General features: G+C 39.4%; 1 protein-coding gene and 1 long non-coding RNA gene across 7 annotated transcripts in view; one reads left to right on the forward strand and one right to left on the reverse strand.

The window, feature by feature from the left end:
- Positions 1-24,342, reverse strand: part of MYPN (myopalladin) — a 75,146-nt gene that overhangs the window by 37,595 nt on the left and 13,209 nt on the right. For all 3 annotated transcript variants that reach the window (XM_059900345.1, XM_059900343.1, XM_059900344.1), the window contains 5 exons: positions 14,311-14,486; positions 10,715-10,766; positions 7,513-7,627; positions 6,307-6,378; positions 30-171 (listed from right to left, as the gene is read on the reverse strand). In XM_059900345.1, coding sequence (XP_059756328.1) covers positions 30-171; positions 6,307-6,378; positions 7,513-7,627; positions 10,715-10,766; positions 14,311-14,486 — 557 coding nt within the window. The remainder of the gene's footprint in view (positions 1-29; positions 172-6,306; positions 6,379-7,512; positions 7,628-10,714; positions 10,767-14,310; positions 14,487-24,342) is intronic.
- The window catches only part of LOC132350821 (uncharacterized), a 78,074-nt gene that overhangs the window by 34,674 nt on the left and 19,058 nt on the right, over positions 1-24,342 (forward strand). For 3 of the 4 annotated variants that reach the window (XR_009498018.1, XR_009498019.1, XR_009498017.1), the window contains exon 2: positions 6,574-6,747. This is a non-coding gene — a long non-coding RNA (uncharacterized LOC132350821). Of the gene's footprint in view, positions 1-6,573; positions 6,748-14,675; positions 15,132-24,342 lie in introns of those variants that run through there. The other variant, XR_009498020.1, reaches the window with a different exon arrangement.

Genomic DNA, 24,342 nt, shown 5'->3' on the forward strand with positions numbered 1-24,342 from the left:
AGAAAAATAATTTTAAAGCACCAACTTACTTTTCTGTAAAATTCTAAAATCTGGAGAATCTTCTATCAAGGTCCCTTCTCTATACCACTCAACTTTAGGAGATGGAGCTCCTTTTACTCTGCATTCAAAGACAACTAGCTGACCCTCAGAGGCTGATAAATTTTGTAACATCTGTAATGAGAAGAATATTGTTAGAACCAAAAAGCATATATTTTTGGAATCTACTCCCAGTGCTGAATTTTCGAAAAGGATACCATTGCCTCCATATTTGGATTTTCTCCAAATCTTGTACATTTCCAGCAGCTTCAATTCTGTGGATGTACATTGAATCTATTTTTGAAGACAGAATCATCTGAGTGCATAGGAAGCTTTTTCCTCACTATCTTCTTTCTTTTCCTCTCTGTTGCAGTGCCAGACAAATTTATTGAATACTAGGTGAAACATATTGAGGGTTTGCAAAAATACTAATATTTGGTAAAGTAATTCTGCTTCCTTTAAGAAAATGCCCAAGTAGAGTTTGGTTTTCAGAAATAATAACGATTTTAAAAATCTGCAGTGAATATCTACTAGGTGTATTCAGTATGGGAGTAATGTATTTTTCCACACAAGACTGTTCCACAAGGTGGGCTATCTCTGTGGCCTAAGTAAGTGACTATTTTCTTGGCTTTGCCTTGCCTACTTTCTGTAGTCCTAGAAATTGACGTTTGTTTTGCTATTTTCTTTTCCTTATGTGTTCTTTACAGGATAGCCTCAATGTCTGTTGAGGGAGGTAAACAATGACAATCTCTATAAAATCATAGTCACATGTGGAGTCTTAGGTCATGGTAAAATATGTCATAATTTTGTGAAGGCATCGTTAAATGCTCTTCCACGCTTCCCCCAAAAAAGTTTACAAAAATCACTTTCCATTGTAAAATATCAGTATATTCTATAATAGACCCTATGGGAGAATGGAACTCACATTTTCCTTTCACAACTTGTCTTTCACTCATCATGATTTATGAGCTTAAAGTCACACATTCGTTTGTGTAGTTGGTACTTCATTTGATTATGAAATGCTCCTTTGGCATATGTGTGGGCACATTTTTATTTTTAATATAGGCCTAAAGATGATAAACATGGAAAGGTTATGATTAACTTCCTCTACAAGCTCTATCAGCAACAAATGCTGCAAGGCTTTCCCATTATTACAATTTTGGGGTCTGTATTTAGGAAATATTGGCTCTTGCTTTGGAGAAGGGGAAGGCCAGTAGTTTTTTTGCTTTTGTCATTTACTCTTATAAATATCTTGTGATTGTTTACAGCTCTTAACAGTATATGATATTTTGTGCTTAAACCTATCATAGTTATGGCATTTATCTTAGGAATACTGGGGTGGGTTTAACCACATGGCTTTAGCTGTAGTAGGAGACTTTTACCTCAGAAGGGTGTGTTAGTTGATATTGTGACAGCCAGGGGGCGCTATAGTTCAGAGTTAGTGTTTTGTTCTCTTTTCGCATTCCCAAATTTGTTTGCTGAAGGAATTCAGGATGTGATTTGCACAGAGTGGTTTCTGGAGTAATAAGGAACTATTTGATTGAAAACCTGGTTATTCCTTGTTTACCCCAAAACAATAGCTTCTAGTGACAAGAATGGAATGTTCTCAGTAAGCAGGGAACATCATTGAGTCTTGGGTGCTCCTGGCAAGCTGGTGAATCTGACATCTGAGCAAATTCTGTGCTAAGATGGTAGTTCTGGGGGCCCATTGAAAACTTTAATGGCAGTCAGACATCTCCCTGGGATTCATACATAATGGAGTTTCGTTCCTTCTTGAGGCAAACAAATTAGAAAACCAAAGCAAAAAAAAGTGGCGGTGGCAGAAGGGATTGAATGAATAAAATATGGCACATTTAAAAAATGGATGTAAGCAGAATGAGGTCAGTCTACATTCTGACATGGCTTGAGGTTCAGATATATGAACCAATTCTCAATCTGCAGAGGTGACACCAAGGTCCTGCTTGCAAAAGGACCTCCTGGAGAGAATATGTTACAGTTGAGACCAACATTAGTTGGTTGTAATTATTCACTTGAAATTGAAGGCCAAGACCTGTGTTCTATTGGAGAGTCCAGCCAGATACCTGAGATACTATAGTTCTAGAATATGCCAGCTAAGGGACTGTGATATGAGATGGAAACTCATTCCAGTGTGATACATCGTCAGTACTCAGTAAAGGAGTTGCCAGGGGTCATCTTACAAGGCACTTAGAAAAGGTTGTTGAAGGTCATAGTTTGAAGGACAATGATAGTTGTTATTGCTAAAAACTGTGCTTTTCTACAAAAATCTCATAAGAAGAAATCTCACATTGCTGCACATCCGGTCCAAACCAGTTACACCATTTGAACATAGTTTAGATGGGGCCATGTTCAACACAGCAGTAGATCTTAGGCTGTTACTAATGGCACACTGTGTAAGACTTGATCATATGTATCTTGACTTCACTGAAGACGAATAAGACATGAAACATTCCCCAACTAGCAAAGATTAAGTTAGTCTTAACTAAGAATTATGGATCTGAACTGAAGTCCCTATAATGAAAAGTCTACAACCTCCTGCAGTAAACAGTATCCAAAGTGCAAATCTGTCTTGTGTGTCATCACCATATTGATCATCCAGGAAGACATTCTTTGTAGGATGACTTGACAACACAGAGACTTGAGAAGCATGTCTTCCACGGCCATTTGACATTGGATTTTTTCTCTACTCCTAACAACACTCTGAAGCCACAAAGTGATAAAAGCAATAATTCCTTCTTAGCTGAAATGGAGGCAGTTCACCACAGAATAAATATAACTCTGTTCCCGCTTTGTGCCAAGCGCTGTGCCAGGTGCTGTAAATGTGAGTTGAAAGGACACAGTTCCTGCTTAGTAGACCTATACCCACAGATACAATGCAGGGACATCCTTGAGAAAAGGCATCTCCCTTATTGGTTAAAAGATGTCAGCTATAAGGTTCATATTGTCACTTTATTCTTTTTTTAAATCCAGTTGCTATTTTTGCACCTTGGGAGATGCTGGAAGTGAATGCTATAGTGCTTTTAGGCTGGAGTTGGATCAGAGCAGTTTTTACTGATAAAGAACCATTTGATTGAAGACCTTTTTGCCCCTACATTGTCACAGGTGCCCAATACAACAGTTGAGTCAGAGAAGTCTCTGGAATTGTGAGGTTGGGGAGAGGGGCCCATGTAATCTTCAGGAATCTAGAGCCAACCACCGGACTTGTCATTTCAGGGTTTCCTGCCTCAGCTATTATATAATGAAGTGCCGTTCTTCAAATTCTCACTTCCCCTGCCCCCTTGCACTCTTCAAATTACTGCTGAAGCAGCTGGAGCCAGGGCTGCAGCCTTGAAAGCCTGCAGAGCAGCTGTTGTTGGAGTGGGAGCAGTGATAGGAGTAAGATTCTAATGTGATCATCTACCTCCCTTCACACTCAAGGAGTGTGAGCACTGTTTCCCCCCCACAAACAGAGTGAAAGTGTTTTTGATACTGTATAGAGGATGGAGGATAGTCTATCTCCATAAAATATTTTAAAAATATAGGTATCCTCTATAGGTAGAGCAGTGAATTAGCATATGGGACCCCAGGCTTCTTTCAAACTCTACCACTGTTTTGCTGGGCAACCTTCATTTTCATTTTAACCTTCTTTAGGTTAAAAGAAGATAATACCAGTACTTCCCTATCACCAGAGGAGGTACAGGGAGTTAAATAAAATTCTGCTCTCTAATCGTTGCTTTCAAAAAAATGGCTTCTTGCCATTATTGGCAGAGAAATGCTTTGTTGGGCAGTATAGAAAGTGAGTCATAGGTACTGGAATGCCAGAAGTCCCTAAAGAAGTAAATAGAGCAAGGAATAACCTGAACAAACGTATGCCAATGATCAGTTATCAAGGCTTATGCCACGTGATTACCATCATCAGTGGCTCTGACTCAGAAATTTTCTAATGTCACTGACAGTGACGATGACCTCAATCCTACCTTCACTCATGGAAACTGATGCAAGCACAGCATTGCTGATAAGTCCCTCTGGAATCTGAGCCACAGCCTGTGCTAGTGCCCTACGTCTGAACAACCCTGATCCCATTTATGGAGGCAAAAGTACACTTCCCGAGGGCTGAGAAAGCCTCACCAGAGTTTGAGTCCCTGTACTAGGGACTGTTTTCCCACCATGGATCTAATGTTTTTGGAGATTTATCTAATTAACAACATACACTAATGACTAATTCTTTTCCCCATTTTTATTTATCAAAGGCATATATGTATCTGCAAATCAGAGCATCTAATTAGAGGGAGGTAATCAGTCACAACACAAAAGCAGCTAAACTTGAGGCTAACCAGTCCATGAAAATTAAATGTAAAGAATAGGTTTTAAAGTCCTGTTAGGCTTTTCAGAATAATAAAAATGGCTTTGGACCTATTATAACCATTATGGACTCCTATCTAGATATTAGAGATAGCCTTCAAGGCGCTTGGGAGAGACAGAAAACTAAACATCTTTATTATTGTGCTAAATGTTGTACCAGAGGCATGTACCAGGTGATGTAGATGCAGGGAAAACAGAGCACCCAAAAATATTTGAAAGTGTGGAGGGAGATAAGGACACTTCTTTGCTGTCTAGCTGGGCAGATGGTGGTGAGGAGAAGAGTGGAGGAGATCTCAGTTTGGGACTGGGTATAAATTATTCTGTGATTTAGTTGCCTTTGAAGAGTCAGCATTGCCTGACAAAGGGTGTGACAAATAGGCACGACAAATTAAAAGTGTCCTGATTTCTCGGCATTTAAAGCTCTGTTTCAAGGCTAGGTGACTTAACAGTGAACTAAGAGACACTTAGGGGTAGCTCTATTAGCTATATTACGCACACACACACGCGCCCGTGCGCGCACACACACAGGTCCACTTATAACTCTTTGTCCAAGTCTGGTATTCACCAAATCACAGCATGTTGCTTTCCTACTTCAAGTCTTTGAGAATAGCAAAACTTAAGTTCCGAAAGCGGTTACAAGAAACAAACCTGAAAAATTGAGAGGCATCTTGTTTCACATAAGAATGTTTGCCCACCTGATACGGTTATGGATAAACATGTCTCACTCTTAGACTCTGCTTGATTTTGGAAAACCATCTTGGATGAGCTGATATGGTGGAACGTCGCTAAAATGGATGTTTCTGTGGAAGTTGTGAATTTAGCAATTCTTTTAGGATCAGTACTCATTGGAAAAGACTTTTTTTTTTTTTTGCCATTTTGCTCTATACCATGATTTCTCAGCCCCAGGACTAATTGACAATTTGGGCTGGATATTTCTTTGTTGCAGGAGGCTGTCATCCCGTGTATTACAGGATGTTTAACAGTATCTCTGGATGCCAGCCCCCTGTTGTGAAAATCAAAAAAATGTCTCCAGACATTGCCAAATGTCCTTTGAGGGACAAAATTAACCCTGATTGAGAACCATTCCTCTAAATCATACTTCTGGGTAGATAAAATTTCTTTGGGTTTAAGGTTGGTATTCATACAAACAATAAACTGTAAATCCAGGCATAGAGTCCATCCATGTGGTTTTCATAATACCGAAACAAATCCAATACGACTCAGTTTTGCACCTTTGAGTTTATTGTCCTGGGCAACATATAAACTAAGTCTATGTTATGTAAGGGAAAGAACAGTAGACAGAATTGGGACAACTTGTTTCTAGTCCTGATTCTGCCACGTGCTAGTTCTGTGACATTGGATACATTGTTTAATCTCTCTGGGCCTCCCTTGGTTTTTTCATTTGTAAATGAAAGTGCCTGAGTAAAATTTCCAGTTCTAAATACAAAGATTATGAGGCTCAGAATTTGATGCCACCACAATAGTTGATACCATGGATTAGAAAAAGAAAACTCTTTGTTCTAGAGTGAGGCTTTGTATTAAGCTTCTTAAGAGCATGTAACTCCATCTCCTTGGACACCAGAGACATCCAGAGAAACCCTTGGATAGTAAGTGCCTAGAAATGTATCACCTGACCCCTAGGTGTGGCTACTGTGTTTAAAAGCAATAGGATGGACATAGAGATCAATGTGATGAGTGGGGATGACCTTTCCCTTATTATACAAACTAATATTAGAAATCTGCAACTTGGAGCGACATGGTAACAGCTACCACAAAACCCCAAAATCCTATCCTGTACTTATAAGAGACCAAAATCCTGAGATAAAATCAGTGAATTTTGAATCCTACAACTTTGTTTGGGTATTGAGGTGTGTTTAAAGCCATGACAGAAAGAAGTTATATTTTGATTACCTTTGTAAACACAGGAGCTGCAATGATAGGTTTTCCATCCAATCCTTGCAGATAGTTGGTAGGGCTCTGACACTGTTAGAAGGGAACCAACAATAGATTCATTGTCACTGGGATTATCAGATAGGTAGGTAGACAGATGATAGATAGGTATAACACAGCTAAAGAATTTGGTGTATGAAATTAATCTAAAACCAAAGACTGACATTTTCTCAGTCTATGAATTGCAGACATCAAATTTTATGCTGAATTGATTGTATTTCTTTCTAGGTCATGGTGGCCGTAAATACGTGCTGGCCATCCCCACCCCCTCACATATAGAGCTATGTGATGAACCCTAACCCCCTGAAGAGGTTCCATAGACCCCTGAGGCTCCACAGATCAGTTTTAAAACTACTGAATTAGAACTAAAATGTGACCCCTCTGCATTACTAAATGGGTCAGGTAAGTACTTTAAAATTTTTTTTAAAGGTTGTAGATCTTTATATACATCAATATTTATATTTCAATATATCAATAACACATTACAAGTATGTTTATATTAGTATGATTTCATATTTTTAAAGTATATGAGTAATATACATTTATAGATATGCATAGAAAATGCCTGGAACTATCTGCTAGAAATTATTAACAGGAGGTACCTCTGAAGAGTGGGGCCAGAGGAGTCAAACCTTGACTAAAGTTTTTACTTAATATGCTTTCTGTATTTTTAAAATGTTTTTACAATAAGCATCACTCTCATCATCATCATCATTGTTAACTTGAAGGATGAGAGACTTTGAGGTTTTCTAAAAATTAATTTCATGGTTGCTCTATCTTAGAAAGTAGAATTTTGTTTTTTTTTTAATAGCTCCATGAAACTGAGTTTCATGATCCAGAGTGTCTTGGGCCAGTGTGAGAGCTGGCAGCTCATTGTATACGTAGTCAATGCCCTTCATAAAGCTGGAATATCAGAGACTAATTTGTAGAGTTTCTTTTGCTATGAAATTTGCCTATGAAGTTAGAGAATGTGTTCCCGAAGCCAGGGGAACTACTGATATCATACATCAGAAGTACAAAGTGATTATCATGACGATAGAAGTGTGTTGCCCAAGGTCATTATGAAGTTGCAACAGAGGAGAACATGATCATGCCGTGCGAGATAGTCATGGTCACAGCGCCCGCCTGTCAGTCCGTGGCACTTGTGTTTCACTTAGACTCTTGTACCTGCTGAATGGTTGACACGCTGGGCTGGGCCACCACATGCTGGGCTTGGGGTACTGCTGAAGGAATGGCTGCAGAAGTAGTGGGAGGGGATGACACCTCATTTGGCTTCTGGATTCTGAGAAGTGATTAAAATATAGATTATAAAACAGACCTATCATTGTTGTGAAAATCCTTTCAGCAGAGCTTTCAGAAATGCTTACAGAAATCTTCGTTCAACAATATTACACAAACATTTACTGAGGGCTTTGCTACACACTTTGTTAGGCAGTGTAAACAGGAAGATGATAAGACGCCAGTTCTGTCCTTGAGTTAGCTGCTGTCAGCAGAGCTGGGGACTCAAGCATATTCTCAACTAACTGAGATTCAAGACAAGTGCTATGACAGCATGTGCAGAAAATTTTTTGAGATTTGTTTTGGTTTTGTCCTCTGTGTTTTCCCTCCCCCTCCTATTTCAAGTAAGAGGCCAGGCTTTGTAAATCTTTGCTTCTGGGATTTTGGCATGGCAAAAAGCAGAAATAGCCTGAGTCAATGAGCTCTTCAGGTTTACACAAATTAAATTAAAGAGATTGTTTGAAGGGCAAGGGAGCCAGAAAGTATTCTTGAGAAGGCTGCAGAGGGTAGATTATTTCAGTTTTGTTGTTGAGGGAGAACCTAAGTCCAGAGGGGATGACAATCCCTTGATTAAAGGCTCCCAATCTTGCTAAAGATATCAGTACCCAAACATATCAGGAAGAAACAAAGCACTAGACTTGAAGGGACCTTGAGGTGTGGGACATGGGCCTCTCACCCATAACCTGTGGAGATAGATGACCGATGACAGGATGGGCTTCCCTTTTGTCTAGATGTTACCTCTCTCTGCCTCAGCTTTCTCATCTCTAAAATGAGGAAATAATAATTCTTACCTCATAGGGTTTTTGTGAGGGTTAAATAAGGTAATTCATGTAAGATGCTTAGAGCAGTGTTTAATATCAAACTATATATCTACATCTCTGTGTCTGTATCTGCTATATCCCAGGAATCTTTGCACAGATTTGGAGGGGGAAAGGGACACCCAATAATGAGTGATTGAATTTTTTCCCAGAGCCAGGTAGGATGGAGTCTCAGAAGCAGAATCATTTGATGATGTAGAGGCTATCAGTGTTCCTGAAGCATCTGTTTTCTTCTTCTACAATATTAGAATCCCTGATTTCTTTACATAGCTACTCCAAATAAAGATTGCATTTCCCAGCCCTCATTGAAGCTAGCTGTGGCCACATGCCTACTTTCCGGTCATGGGATATGAAGGATAGTGATGTATGTAATTTAAGAGAGATGACCTTAAAAGGGGAGTAGGGTATGTCCTTTATTCCTTTCAATCTAAGAAGATGAGGACACATCTTAGAATGAGGTGAAGCAGAAAGCTGGAAGCAGACTGGAACCCAGTGGAATTTGGAGCTGTTTTGCCAGCCAAATTCATATTTTTATGTAAAGGAGAAAAATATTTGTCTTATTTAAGTTACTGTTATTTGGGGTCACTATTACACACAACTGCAGCTAAATCCTAACTACTACAAGTAGATTTAAAGAAAATGAACAAATGAGATATTTCTTGCTTATTTAAGTTTGTATATCAAATTCATACCCATTAGGCTCAAATTCATACCCATGTTATGAGAGCCTTGAGGAAGGAGGGATGTATGTGCAATGGCAGAGGACCTTATTATAGAACTTGACTGGGCTTCGAAGGATAAATAAGAGTTTGCCAGGCAGAGGAGATAGGGCATTCCTAGCAAGGAATTTCACCCCTTGAACGAAGGGGTGAAAATGAACCGCACATTGTTTGAGTGAGATGGCAGCCATGTAGAGAGCCTGAGGGTGGGGGATTGGAGGAGGAGGGGCAGGAAAGCCTGGTTGATACTCTATTGAATAAAGCTTTGTATGCCCGTGTTGAGATTTTTTTAAATGTTGTTTGTTTTGTGTTTGATTTTATTTTCCCATAGGTAATAATTTTTTTAAGTCGGGAAAATGATAAGATCAGAATTATCTTTTAACTGGCTATATGTAGTTTGGAGACTGTAAAAGAGAAAAAGGTTGGAGTATCTGTAAGGAGGGGACTGGCATAAAGAGACAGGAAAGAAGAGGAACTGAACTGAAGCCATGAGAATGATAAGGAAGAGAGTTAAAGGGAGAAATCATTTACTCTGGTTACGAATTTTCATATGTGCACAAAAGCTAAAAGCAAATTACCATTCCAAAGTAGGCATACCCCCCAAAGTTTGAAGAATAAGTCATGATTTCTGCCCTTAAGAGCTTGCCTTCTGTAGGAGAGGAAAGAATATGCAAGTTCAGTTATCGACTCCTTAACCTGTCTTCCAGACATTGCCCATGTTTCAGGTAGTCTCAAGGGATGGCTGTTGTGTCTGTTTCTAGTTCCCGTGCCTTCTGTCCACAGTCTCCTCTTCCCGAAATACCCTTTCCTCCCTTGTTCGGGGGTGTCCACCTGCTCTTTTAAGACCCAGCTCAAGGTCACCAACTCTGCGAAGCCTTTCCTGATCTCTCTTTCCCTCCCCAACCAATAAAGAGCCCTTTGTGCCAAGTCCTTAAACCTTGCACATGGTTATATCATAGTCTATTACACTTTATTACTCTTACTGTCTATATGTGTGGTATACATCTTTTGCTATACATATGTTTCCCTCTCCTAGACTGTGAGCCTCTTGAAGGCAGGAAGCATCTGATTTTTCTTAGTACCCAGTGCATCTAGTGAAGTTCCTGGTGTAGAGGAGGTGCTTAGCCAATGGTTGTGAAAAGTAATGTAACTTTGTTCAGTACCCAATACAATCGTTTAGCAAAAAGGCTATGTCTTGCCCAGATCACTCATACATATAATTTTTGTTCACCAGATCGTGTGTTATTTTGAATACTATTATTTAGTTAGAAAACATGAATTTTCTTTTAACCACTGAGTTATTTGTTTTTTACTCTTTATATATAAGTATGATGATATTTCATAGGTGATACTTCATTTTTTAAATATTGGGAATATGAAAATTAATCTTTTAAGCAGCAACAAGCAAAAGAAATAGCATTTTCTCCAAATCTACCCAATCTTTTTTTTTTTTTTGAGGTCAAACCCTGGAGCCCCCCTCTTCAAGTTCTACTAAACAATTAGCAGCTTTCTCAGGACCTGAGGATGCTAAATAAGATAGAAAATTGGAATTACCGATTCATTTCATCCTTGTTAGGGTCCCCTTCTGAGTCAGAAGAAGAAACCCCTGGAAAAATAAAAATAAGACATGTAATTTAAAAAAAAATTTCTTAAACTGGTTCCTAGGCATTTAAAGACCTATAGAATTTTAGACCTAGAAATAATCTCAGTGATTCCCTAAACTAACACCTAGTTTACAGATGAGGAACTAGACCCTTAGTAGTTGAAGTACTTGCTCAGGTCACATGGCTAGTTAGTGACAAGAGTTCAAATTAACTGGCCCAAATTCCACGTGTTCTTGTATATAAAACACCTGCTGATGCCTTTAGACTAACAGAGCAGTCTTTGCAGACATTCTGTGGTGTCCATAAATCCTCTTACTCTTGGCCTACATAGATTAAATAAAAGAAGGGATTACATTAGATTCCAAACGTTGTAGGTGTAGGTGGATGCTCTTCCGTCCAGTCCTAATATTAACAAGTCACATTTCATCTTGGGAGTGGGGGTGTTTGAAGCTCTGTTACCACAAATTTTTAAAACTCAGCAATCCAATCTCAGCACTGTTAGCAGAGCTTTGATCCTGGCTTTGCTTCTTAAGATAGTGAATTCCAGGAAGATATCACACAGCTAAATCTGGAGGTATTTATTGTACTCCAAAAATTTGAGGATGAAAACATGTAACACACTTCGATTCATGTATTATTCATTGTTATTATCATTATTCATTCATCTATTCAATAAAAGTTTATTAAATAACCACTATGTACTTGGTACTACATAAGGTGTTGGAGATATAAAGAAGAATGAGACAGTTCCAGCCTTTATACCATAATAATACAATATTTAAGGGCTAAAAGCAAGGCATACATAAGGTATTAGAGATGATAAAAGTACTAAAGAATGGCTCCCAGGGCTTCTCTGGTGGTGCAGTGGTTAAGAATCCACCTGCCAATGCAGGGGACACGGGTTCGAGCCCTGGTCTGGGATGATCCCACATGCCGCGGAGCAACTAAGCCCGTGCGCCACAGCTACTGAGCCTGTGCTCTAGAGCTCACATGCCACAACTAGTGAAGCCCGCGCACCTAAAGCCCGTGCTCCTCAACAAGAGAAGCCACCGCAGTGAGAAGCCTGCACACCGCAACAAAGAGTAGCCCCCGCTCGCCGCAACTAGAGAAAGCCCGTTTGCAGCAACGAAAACCCAACTCAGCCAAAAATAAATAAATAAAATAAATTTAAAAAAAGGCTCCCAGAAAAAACTCAGAGGATGAGGTAAATAGGGACAAAAACTGAGGTCAATATACAAGGTACATAAATTGATTTGTTCCCTAAAATTAGTCATCTGAGTTTGGTGCTGATATAAATGCCTTTCCAAGGCTCCCAAATGGTCTCCCTGCTTCTACTTTTGGTATATTTTCAACTAGGAGCCAGAGTGGCCCTGTTAAAAACTAAGTCAGGGGAGGGCTTCCCTGGTGGCGCAGTGGTTGAGAATCTGCCTGCCAATGCAGGGGTCACGGGTTTGAGCCCTGGTCTGGGAAGATCCCACATACCGCGGAGCAACTAGGTCCGTGAGCCACAACTACTGAGCCTGCGCGTCTGGAGCCTGTGCTCCACAACAAGAGAGGCCGCGATAATGAGAGGCCCGCGCACCACGGTGAAGAGTGGCCCCCGCTCGCCGCAACTAGAGAAAGCCCTCGCACAGAGGGCTTACCCAACACAGTCAAAAATAAATAAATTAATTAATTAAAAAATAAATTAAAAAAAAAACAAACAAAAAAAACTATGTCACATCTCTGCCTAGAATTCTCCAGAACTCCCATCTCTTTCAGAGTAAAAGCCAGGTCCTTGCAGTGACCCGTGAGGACCTGCATGATCTGCTCACATGCTTCCTCCCACCTTCACCCCATCTTGAACTTCTGACCTCAGCTGCTCATCTCCGTACCCTAAGACAGACACACTGCCTCTTCTGGGCCACTGCACTTACTGATTTCTCTGCCTAGAATGTCTTTCCCTTGAATATCTATCTTTGTGGCTCACTCCCTCAGTGAGTGAGGTCTTGTACGTCCGCCTGTATACACATGCATGCAAACACACACGCATATATACATACACATACTTCCTATCCCTTTTCCTTGCTTTCTATTTCTTTCATATGCTCATATATGCTGTAAGATAACAGAAAACATATATTTTGGTCTCTGCCCCTGGTGCCCGGCACAGAGCTTCTAAAACCCTTATAATTCCCTAAGTGATGAGCACTTAGGAGCATCTCTTGTTCTTTTTTTTTTTTTTTTTTTTTTTTAATTTTATTTTACTTATTTTTGGCTGTGTTGGGTCTTCGTTTCTGTGCGAGGGCTTTCTGTAGTTGCGGCAAGCGGGGGCCACTCTTCATCGCGGTGCGCGGGCCTCTCACTATCGCGGCCTCTCATGTTGCGGAGCACAGGCTCCAGACGCGCAGGCTCAGTAGTTGTGGCTCACGGGCCTAGTTGCTCCGCGGCATATGGGATCTTCCCAGACCAGGGCTCAAACCGGTGTCCCCTGCATTAGCAGGCAGTTTCTCAACCACTGCGCCACCAGGGAAGCCCCATCTTTTGTTCTAATATTTGTCTTTGACCAGGTCCCTGACACAGGGCTCCTGAAACTCTAATAAATTCCTAAGTGATGAGAGCACTGGGAGCATCCTTTGTTCTAATGAGGTGACTCGGGATGGCTCCCGGATGCGGGCTGGTCACCCGAAAACCAAGCCATAATTTGAAGCTTGGAATTTTCAGCCCCACACCTCATGCTCCAGAGAGGGTAGAAGGGCAGGAAATGGAGTTAATAGTTGATCATGCCTGTGTGAGGACACCTCCATAAAATTCTAATAGTATGGGGTTTGGAAAGCTTCTAGGTTGGTGAACATAAGCACACTGGGAGGGTGACGCACCCCAACTCCACGGGGACAGAGCTCCTGGTCTCAGGACCCTCCCACCTTTCCCTGTGTATCTCTTCATCTGGCTGTTCATCTATATCCTTTATCACACCCTGTAGTAAACCGGTAAACATAAATAAGTGTTTCCCTGAGTTCTGTGAGCGACCCTAGCAAATTAATTGAACCCGAAGAAGGGTTTGTGAGAACCTCCAATTTGTAGCCAAGTCAGACAGAAGTTGTGGGTAACCTGGGCACCTACTACGTGTGATTGGCATCTGAAGGGGGTGGGGGTGAGCAGTCTTGTGGGACTGAGCCCTTAACTTGTTGGATCTGACACCATCTCCAGGTAGATGGGTCAGAATTGAGTTAAACTGTAGGAAACCAAATTGGTGCTGTGAAGAATTGCTTGTTGCTGGTGTGGGAACCGCCTCCCCCATGAGATACACACACATTGAAATTGATGATCAGAATCATTTCATGTACCTAACATATGATATATTTTATTTATCTCATTTATTTTCTGTCTCTCCTATTACAATGTAAATGCCATCTATCCACGAGCCTAGGGATTTTTGTTTATTTGGCTCACTGCTGTTATCCCCACTGAAGAGTGTGTGGTAGAGCAGGCCCTCGATAAATGTTTATTTATTATAACTATGTATCTTACTAGTAAGTGCCATGCTCCAAGACTGTTTTGCTTTACCTTCTATGTAAATCTCAGCAGAAGTTGAATCTGTCCCATAGATGTTGGAAGCAAAGCAGGAATAGCGTCCTGTGTCCTCTTCAAAGGCTTCAGCAATGGTCAGTGAGTGCAGATTTCCTGCCTGGATGATGTGAACATCTGGGGAATTTTCAAGCTCCTTGCCTTCACAGTACCACCTGCAAGGAAGAATATTGGCATGACTGAAATGTGAGAATTAATAACATAAATGGCTGCAGATATTCCCTGAGAAGAAAACTGTGGCAAACTTAGAGTCAAAACATTAAACAACCCATTATTATGGTATAATTTGGTTGTAACAATGAGAAGAAGTGGCAGGATTCAAATCCCAGTGACACTTTTTTCAGGAAATTAGCAAGTGGCTCCTATTAAGAATGATACAACTGAAAGAAGAAATTGAAGTGATGCAGCTGCAAGCCAATGAATGCCAAGGAACGCCACCACCAGAAGCTAGAAAAGACAAGGAAGGAGTCTTCTCAGAGTCTCAGAGGGAGCACGGCCCTGCTGATACTTTGATTCTGGACTCCTAGCCTCCAGAAGTGTGAGACAGTAAATTTCTGTTGTGTAAGCCATCAAGTTTGTGGTACTTTGTTATAGTAGCCCTAGGAAACTAAAACAGGGGGCAAGAAATAAGATACAGTCATGTTGTTTGCATATGCATGAGGAAAACTGGAAAGAATGGAATGAAAATCAAAGTGGCTTCCTATTGGGGTGAGGGGAAACAAGATGGATGAAGACAGATGGGGTGAGGTGTCTCAGGGTACCCCTTTTTATAATTGTTTTCATTTTTAAAGTAATAATTACTAATCAACATCATATTAAAAAGTAATTAGGTGGAGACCGTTACTATTATTCAATGTCAAAAATTAAGGAGTCCTGGCAATGGTTAATCTTTATTGTAATTTGAGATCTAACCACTCAGTGCTTGAACCCCTCTCTCCCACCATTTATAAAGCAAGATTCTAAAGCACATTTAAGAAAACTCACCTATTCAACGGCTTCCCAAGAGTTAAGCTTTTCTCTGCTGTTCCATAAATATGTCATATTCACCCCTACATTCAAGCCTCTGCTCATGTTTTTCTCTCTAGCTGAGATTCTCTTCCTCACCTTTCAGCTACTGCAAATATAACTCATCCATCAGTTTGGCTCAGGTATCACCTCCTATGCAAAGCACCTTTTACCATCAATTCTCAATGATTGTTACTTTACTTTTTATTTTTTTAAACTATACTGTGTCATTCAAGTCTTGATTATATACTGTCTTTTTTTAAAATAGATCTTTATTGGAGTATAATTGCTTCACAATACTGTGTTAGTTTCTGTTGCACAACAAAGCGAATCAGCCATATGCATACACATGTCCCCATATCCCCTCCCTCTTGAGCCTCCCTCCCGTCCTCCCTATCCTACCCATCTAGGTCATCGCAAAGCACTGAGCCCATCTCCCTTATACTGTCTTTTATAATTGTCTATTTGGGGAATTTGTCTTGTCTCACCAATTTCACTAAATTGTAAGTTCTTTGAAGGTAGGGACGGTGGCTTACAAGCTCGTGCAGCATCCACACTGCCTAGTACAGTTTTCTGTACACTTTCTCCTTTGGCCATTATCTCATCCCTTAGTTTCAAGTATCACCTCTATTTGGGATAACATCCAAACCTGCCTCCCAGCTCGGACTTCTGGATCCCTTCTCCCATCATTCTCCCTTTACTGTGTTGCAACCACATTGGTCTTTTTTCTATTCTGTGAACACATTAAGCTACTGTCCATATTAGGATTTTTGTACTTCCTGAAATCCTTGTCCCCCAGTCTTTATAAAAATAGGCCCTTCTCATCAGTCAGGCCTCAGTTCAAATGTCACCTCCTCGAAGAGGCCGTCCCTGATCCTCTTCCTAATGTAGCTTCTTTATCCTCAGACACTATCACATTATCCTCTTGTGTTATCTTCATAGCACTTATTATTATCCGAAATTATCTTATATGCTTGCTTACTTTGTTATTATTTGCTCCCCCTACTGTGTTATAAAGTCCACGAGAGGACCTTGTCAGTCTTACCAATATAATCCCACACTTACGGCAGCATCCTGGCACGTAGTAGGCACGCAGAAAAATTGTGTTGGATTTGTTGAAAGACCAAATGATGGAAAGAATTGATAGTTAATATTTTGTAAGTATTTTATTTGCTTCATCAAATTCTATTCCATTGTTTGATCTGTTGTGGCGGCAGCAGTGCATGCAGCTGCTGAAATGGGTTTCTAAATCTTCCAAAGCACAAATCTCAACAAGACCCCATGGAGCTTGTATGAACAAACCCTCACAGCAAGGTAGTTGTAAATACAAATAGCGAGCGTCCAGAAAAACATGTGTTTATCTTTACTCTCCGCCAGAAATGACCCTAAAATGAGAATAAAGAAGGTTTTTAAAGGGATAAAAGCGCAAGGTCCAAAAGAATGGGAAGGGAGATAACAGCAGACCTGAGACCTCAAACACTTTTGAAAGGTGGAAAGCAGAATGAGAAGCGAGGAGAGTTGAAAAATCTGAAAACTAAGTGCCTACTTGGGGATGTCAGTGAAAGAAGGCAATTTGTGCAGCAGGACCCCAGCAAGTTTCAGGATTTAGAGATACAAGTTTGGTGAAAACACACTGACAATGGAAGAGGGAGATACAGAGCTTAAAATAGGGTCACTGATTCCAGGTTTAGAAAATGAACGTTTAGATTCCCCCAACAGGTTGCATCCTCTCTTCTGAGCAGTTAGGAGTTGCCCCAGGATGAAGGCTGAGTTGTTGGCTGTGTGAGTAGCTGCTCCATATTGGAGCAAGAGAAAGAAGGGTAAAAACTAAATGGGCCTGGTGGCTTAACTGTGTGGAACAGAGTATTTAGGAAATGTTTTACAAATATATTGGAAAACTGAGATGAATTGTGATAGGACCACAGAGCTAAGCACATAAAAAAACAAGAGAGTCATCAACTCAGGTGAAAATTAAAAGTTATACAAGCAAGGAAGCAGCCATTTTTCCCTACTGGGCTTGGCAGAAAATAATACTTACATAGTAACAAGAAGTTAAACATTAAATTTTTTAAAACAAGAGTGTGATATGATTATACTGAGGCAATGAAGGAAGGAACAATGGAGGTTCTGGTTTAGTGAAGGGGTGCTAAACCACCATCTTCTGGAACAGGAAGTAAAGAGAAAATAGCATCAGCATATCAAGCAATAGTGGTTTATAAGCATATTACAGTGGTTCTCTTCACTTTCACTTTCTGTGAAGACAAAACTATTTTCCTATAATACTAAGATATTATTTTACACTGATGGTGCAAAAGCCACAGTGGGTAAAATTGCTGGTGCTTCAGCAGCATAAAACTGAGTAGTGGTCATTGTGTTCTTCACCACCACACTTGCAGTTAAAAAAAAAAAAGCCAGGTTCACTTAAAAATGTCCTCAATGAAGCAGTAAAAGTCATTACATTTATTACATCTCAACCTTGAGTCCACGTCTTTTTAACATTCTGGGTGGCGAAATGGGAAGTAGCATAAAGCGTTTCTCCTGAATACAGAAGAGCACTTGTGTGGCTTTTTAAGTTGAACTAGGCCCTTAATGCATGAGACAGTATCTTAACTTGAAAGAACAGCTGACAAATTATGGTTATTCAGATTTGGGTGTTCGGCAGATGTTTTCTCAAAAATGAAGGAAGTAAGCCTGTTGTTTCAAGTAAAAATAACTGATCCCATTTGTTGCCAAGGAAAAAATTTGAGCTTTCAAGGAAAAATTAGAGTTTTGTAAAACTTGTATCTCCCATAGTGAGTTTAGGGCTTCCTAATACTTAAAGAGATTTTTGATGAAATCCATGGTATTAACATATATGATTTTCTAAATATTATATAATAAAATGTGTCAACATTTGGAAGATCTACATTACTCATTTTCCAAATGACCAAAGCGTGATGTTATCCATTCAAAGTTCAAGACAGACAAAGGGTTTTAGTACAGCAGGGTACAAAAGTTCATTGGTATGGTTTCAGATTTCACATTGCAACTAACCTTTAAGAAACTACTGCAGTTGAATTTTCATGTAGTATCAAATCAGAATAGCCACATTATCTGAAATGGCTATTAAAGTATTCCTCCTGCTTCCAGCTACATATCTGTACAATGCCAGATTTTTAAAGTTTACTGCCACCCAGACAACATATCACAGCAAACCAAGTGCCGAAGTAGATAGGACAATCTAGCTGTCTTCTATTACGCCAGACATTAATGAGGTTTGCAGAAAACGTGAAACAATGCCACTCTTCTCACTCAAATATTTTTTTGGGAAAATACAGTTACTTTTCATAAAATTATTTATATGAGCATGTTTATCACTGTTATTTTAAAAGGAATAAGTAAACAACTATTTAAAATGTTTCTCAGTTTTAATTTCTAATATGATAATTATAGATATAATTCACATAGACAGAACCTCTTTGGCATCTCAATAATTTTTTAGACTGTAAAGGGGTCCTGAGAACAAAAAGTTTGAGAACGACTGGCATATAATTTAGAAATCTAGAGGTGAATAAATAGGAAACTGCAAAAAGAGTTGAAAATGGTCCATTTTTTAATATTATTTGACTTGTTAAGCAATGTACCTGTATTAATTTGATAAGGCAAATATAAATATTTCAAAACAAACAAACACCTTCCCTTATATAAACATTATAAGGTTATCTCATTTCTTTGGATAACATTTCTCTTCTTTACCAAAATGAGAGTGGAAACATCTCTGAGCAATTGGACAGCTGGAGGCGATAAGTGGAGTGATTCAAATGCCCAAACTCTCTGTCAGAAACATTTTTGTCCTTACTCAGATGGCCAGGATGGCTTCAGCCAGCCCCAAAGGACAGCTAGTAACCGCTGTCATTCTTACTTTAACACCATGACCCACTCAGAAATAATGCACCAGTCAGGCTGCCTTCTGAAAAGAAATTAAAATTTACCCAGCTACTCTGAAGACTTTAGAGGGGAAGGAGGAAGCATGCTCTCCTCAAACGTCTATCCATGTTAGGGAATGCTTTCATAGAAGTACCCTGCCCAGATGCATGTTTTTAGAACTCCAAATCTTCATGACACTTACAGAATGGCAGTGGTTGCCAGACATGATTCATGGTTCAGCAGAAATGAGTCAGTGATCTGGGGAAATGGGACAAGTCCAAATGATAAAGAAGGCTCCATCTTTAATGCACTAAGGACAGCTTGCCAGACCTGCTGATTTGGCTAGCTACCAAGCCTGGGAATGAAGACACTGAAGAGACACATTTTTCAGATTTAACTGGACTTTTAAGCTACATATCACCATTCTGCTCTTAGGTTACTATTTTGTCTAAAATATGGTGTGGCTAAATATTATGACTCATTGTTTTAGCCCATTAACAACTCCTAAACATAATTTGAATGTGTTATTGTGGCTCACCAGTAATAATGCTCATTAAAAGAATGATTACTCAGAGCCTTCTGTTAACCCTGACCCAGCCTTTCCAATGTCCCTGTTCCACCTCCTATTACTCCCTCTCCTAATACCCTGTTTGTTTACTTCACAGAACCTACATATCACTTATAATTATATGTTTACTTATAGGTTTATTTGTTTAATATCTCTCTCCCTTACTGGACAGTAAACACCACAGGGCAGAGATTATCATGTTTGTTCGCTTTACTACTTGTTTATCTGGTTCCTAGCGCAGCGTATGGCACGACATAGCTGTTCCAAAAGATGTTTGTTGTATGGATGTTAAGTGAATGAATTCAAATTAAGATTATTATAGCCTCAAGTCTGTTTCATTTTCATTTTTCAAGAAGCCTTGGGGACTAGATGCCTGATCTCTTAAGTAAAGAGTGTAAGCCCTGAAATAGCCAAAAGGTAGTTTATTTACTTACTGACATCTTCAGCTCTCTCCATGCATCAGAATGACTCTTCATATAGAGAGTGCAACTGGAGTATATAATAGTAGACATTTTCTAACAGGACTCAAAGTTATGTTGGATTTCGTAACACAATTCAGTGTTTTGTATGTCCTGTTTGACCACTACTGAGTTAACGAACTTAAGTTTTCATGTCCAATGGCTATATTTCACTCATAGGAGTTTGGGGTTACAGGTGGGACGGTTATGTCTATGCTTTAACTTTTATTAACATTTATTGAGTTCTTCCAGGTGGAAAATTCTTGGTACACTAGACTCAAACTATAAAAACCAAAACCATAAAGGAAACTTCAGTTAATTAGACACTAAAGTTAAAAATATCTAATTATCAAAAGATACCGTAAAGAAAGATCAAATGGGGAGAGAATATTTTCATAACACATAATGTCATATGATTAGTTTCCTAATCATATTTTAAAAATTCTTACAAATCAATAAGAAAAGAACAAACTGATAGAAAAACGAGTGAAAGATGTAAACAGACCCTACATAGAAAATGAACCCTAAATGATCAATAAACATATTTTAAAAAATCTCAACCTCATTAGTAACTATGAAAATGAAAATTAAAATCACAAGAAGCCTTCATACCTATCAGATTTGCAAAAATTAAAACGTCTGATAATATCCATATTGGCAACAATGTAGAACAACCAGAACACTTATGTAATGTTGGTCGGAATGTAAATTGAAACAATTCCTTTGGAAAATAATCTGGTGTTATTATAAAGTTGAAGTTGTACATACTCTGACAGCAATTCCATGCCTAGACATACTCGTGCACCAGGAGACTATGCTAGAACATTTATAATAACATTGTTCCTATTAGGAAAATAACTGAAAACAACCCAAATGTACATCAGTGATACAATTCTCTCACCTTACAGTAAAATACTATGTAGCAATGAAAGTGAATGAATGAGAGTTACACGCAGCATCACAGATATACTTTTTAGAGAAAAAAATGCAAGTAGCAGAAGAATACGTACATTATGATTCCACTTACATAAGCATTTTACAACAGTAAAATTAAAAATATTTTTTTAAACTCTTTATTATGGAAACTTACAAATGTACATAAAGTAGAGCAGCTGTATAATGAACCCCCGCGCACGCATCACTGAACTTCAACAAATGGCAGATGTGTTTCTTTTATACATTCCTCTTTTCCCCACTTTGACTTATTTTAATGTAAATATACGACTTTGTGTCATTTCACCTGTAAATACTTCTGTACCAATATTGTTTAAGGACATAAGGATATGTTATAAAATTATGAAGGAAAACTGTTAAGAAAAATTTAAAGAGAAAACACATGATTTGGGCTAGGGGTTACCTCTGAGCAGGGAGGAAGGGACAGGATCAGGAAGACACTAGATTTAAAAATGATAGTAAGGCAGGCACACAGATATTTGTGCTATTATTCTTATAATATATCCATATTGTAGGTATTCTTCAGTATCTATTCAAAATGTACTTGTAAAACAATTCAGAAAATTCCATCTGGTGATCCTTGTCTACTTTGGGAGTATAGATGAGGAGGTTGAGAGATTGAATAGAGAAGGTTAGTAGGCAAGTGACAGGGACGTCTACAGAATCCCTTGGAGATCTTGACTTGCAGCCTCTGGAGTTGGTGGTGGTACAGAGGCTTTACCCAGCTCTTGCCTCAAAAACTTTTAAGGTGAAATGATATTTAGCATTGTCCAAGAGGGAAGAGCAAGAAGAGAGGGCTGCATTGGAAACCGCCAACAATTCCAAAGTTTGTGAGGGCAAAGATGTGGGTTTTCCCATGGGCCAAGTGGACACCACAGAAATCAGCTTGGTTTTCTATCTCAAAACAGATCTACCTCAAAGAACCACCTGCTAGGGTGAGTGACACGAACAGAAAGAGGCTGTGAGGGGTGTACTGTTGGAGTAGGGACTGAGGGGCAGGTGCTAGAACATTCAGTAGAGATGACAACATTCAGGTCAAGGAGCAGAACAAGGGGCCAGCCCCCCCGGGTGAGGAGGTCTCTATAGAGATTGCAAAAGTTCTCAGCACAGAAACAAATGGCACTTTGTTAAAGCACACATGTCTGGGCCTGCGCTCTAGAGATCCTAATTCAGTAGGTCCAAGGTAGAACCTGCAAATTTGCATATCCACCAAGGCTCCAGGTGATGCTGACTTGCTGGTCCAGGGACCCAGTTTGAGTAGCTTGTTCTGGGAGGCTCTTGAAATCTAGCCTCTGTCCCTCCTCTCTGAACTTATCCCAGACCATTTCCTCCTCACTGTTTATGTTCTGGTGACATCAGTTCCTTCAATTCCTTAAAGTTAACCATTGTCTCACTGCCTCAAATTTGTTATTCCCTCACCCTGCAACACTTTTCCCTAAACTCCGCTTTGCTGGCCTAACTCCTAGTCATCTTTTATGTCTCAGCTTAAATACCACTTTTTAAGAAAACCTTCCCCAACCCATTCACAAGGTTTGGTCCCTTTGCTTTATGGACCCTCCTTTATAACATTTATCACAATTGTAATTATATAATCACTGGAATTTTTGTCTGTGTTCTTTTCTAGATTCTAAGATCCATGAAGGCAGGGAATTTTCCTTGTTCGCTGCTTTAATCTTATTGCCTGTAACAGTACATGGCACATAATAAACACTTAATATTTGTTGCATGAATGAGTAAATGAAAGTATATAGATTTTCCCAAAAGGTAGAAGAAAATGCCCCTAAATAATGTAATGTTTTAAAATGTTTATATAATATTTTACATTACATATCATATATAATTATTTATAATATTTTTAAATTTCCCTATATCATTTAAAACATCCTTTGTCTTTTTTTTTTTGGTCACGCCACGCGGCTTGTGAGATCTTAGCCGGTGCCCTTGACAGTGCAAGCGTGGAGTCCTAACCACTGGACCGCCAGGGAATTCCCAAGCATCCTTTGTCTTTACAGCTAATTTATTTCCTTTTTTATTTCCTCAGCACGCCACTTACAGGCAAATGTCCAGAAGTACCAATAGCAAAAACTTAATAGCCAAAGCAGATATCAGCATCTATAAAAGGTAAATTTTTGCTGCTTCAGAGGGTTATGTACAAGGAAACATACTTAGTGTGACCCAGCTGTACATTCCTGGGAAAAGAATTTTGAGTCAGGATACAAAAAGGGATCATGGCCATTTGCTGTGAATTCCTGCAGACTCTTTCATCTGTGGGTAACGCATGAATGTATTTCAGCTCCTCCAATGAAGCTATGTTCAAGATTAACAAGCTTTCAAAAACAGCTAGCTTTAATGATATAGGATCCTACCCTTACAAAACAAAACAATTTCTTCCCAGTCAACTTGGAAATCAACAAATATAGGCAAAAAGGATTCTTCAATTTGCTAAACTAGGGTTATAAAAACATGGGTAGAATACTGAGAACACAAAGATGCATACACATAAAAGGTTAGACCTCAGTTGCCAGGTATATGTCTTACATTTTCTTGCAAAAATAGCAAAAAGGATACTTTTCTTTTTGACTGTGTTTTCCTTTATGGCAAACCAAAGTGTCTCGTTATTTTAATGCATTTTTAAAGGCGTTCTCCAAATCAAAATCTGTGCTCCTGGGTTCTATGGAGATGCTTTAGGAATTTCAGTGGTGAGCAAGGTAGGACTGCATGCTCCCCTCCACCCCAACTCTCTTCAATCCCAGAAGCACTAATTTTATCTTTAAAAAGTGTGTGTGTGTTGCTATAGAGCAGAAACTAACACAATATTGTAAAGCAACTATACTCCAATAAAAATTTTTTAAAAAAGTGTGTGTGTGTGTGTGAAGTATGTATTGGGGTAATGTAATGGATTTCCTGTGGGGAGAAGAATGGGGGGAGGAATTACTGCCAAAAGAAGGTTGGAAAACCCTGGCCCAGTCTAGCACAGCTAGAAGTTAGTTCCAAGTGTTACCTGTATTTATCGTCCCTTTGTAATGCCAGAGATACTGTGTCCAAATTTCCCAGTGTCCAGGGCATTCCTTGGAATGTCTCCAGTTCCACTACCCTCTCATTTGACCTTCAATCCTGCAT

Source organism: Balaenoptera ricei, chromosome 16 (genome assembly GCF_028023285.1).
Source record: "Balaenoptera ricei isolate mBalRic1 chromosome 16, mBalRic1.hap2, whole genome shotgun sequence".
NCBI classification, from domain to species: Eukaryota; Metazoa; Chordata; class Mammalia; order Artiodactyla; family Balaenopteridae; genus Balaenoptera; species Balaenoptera ricei.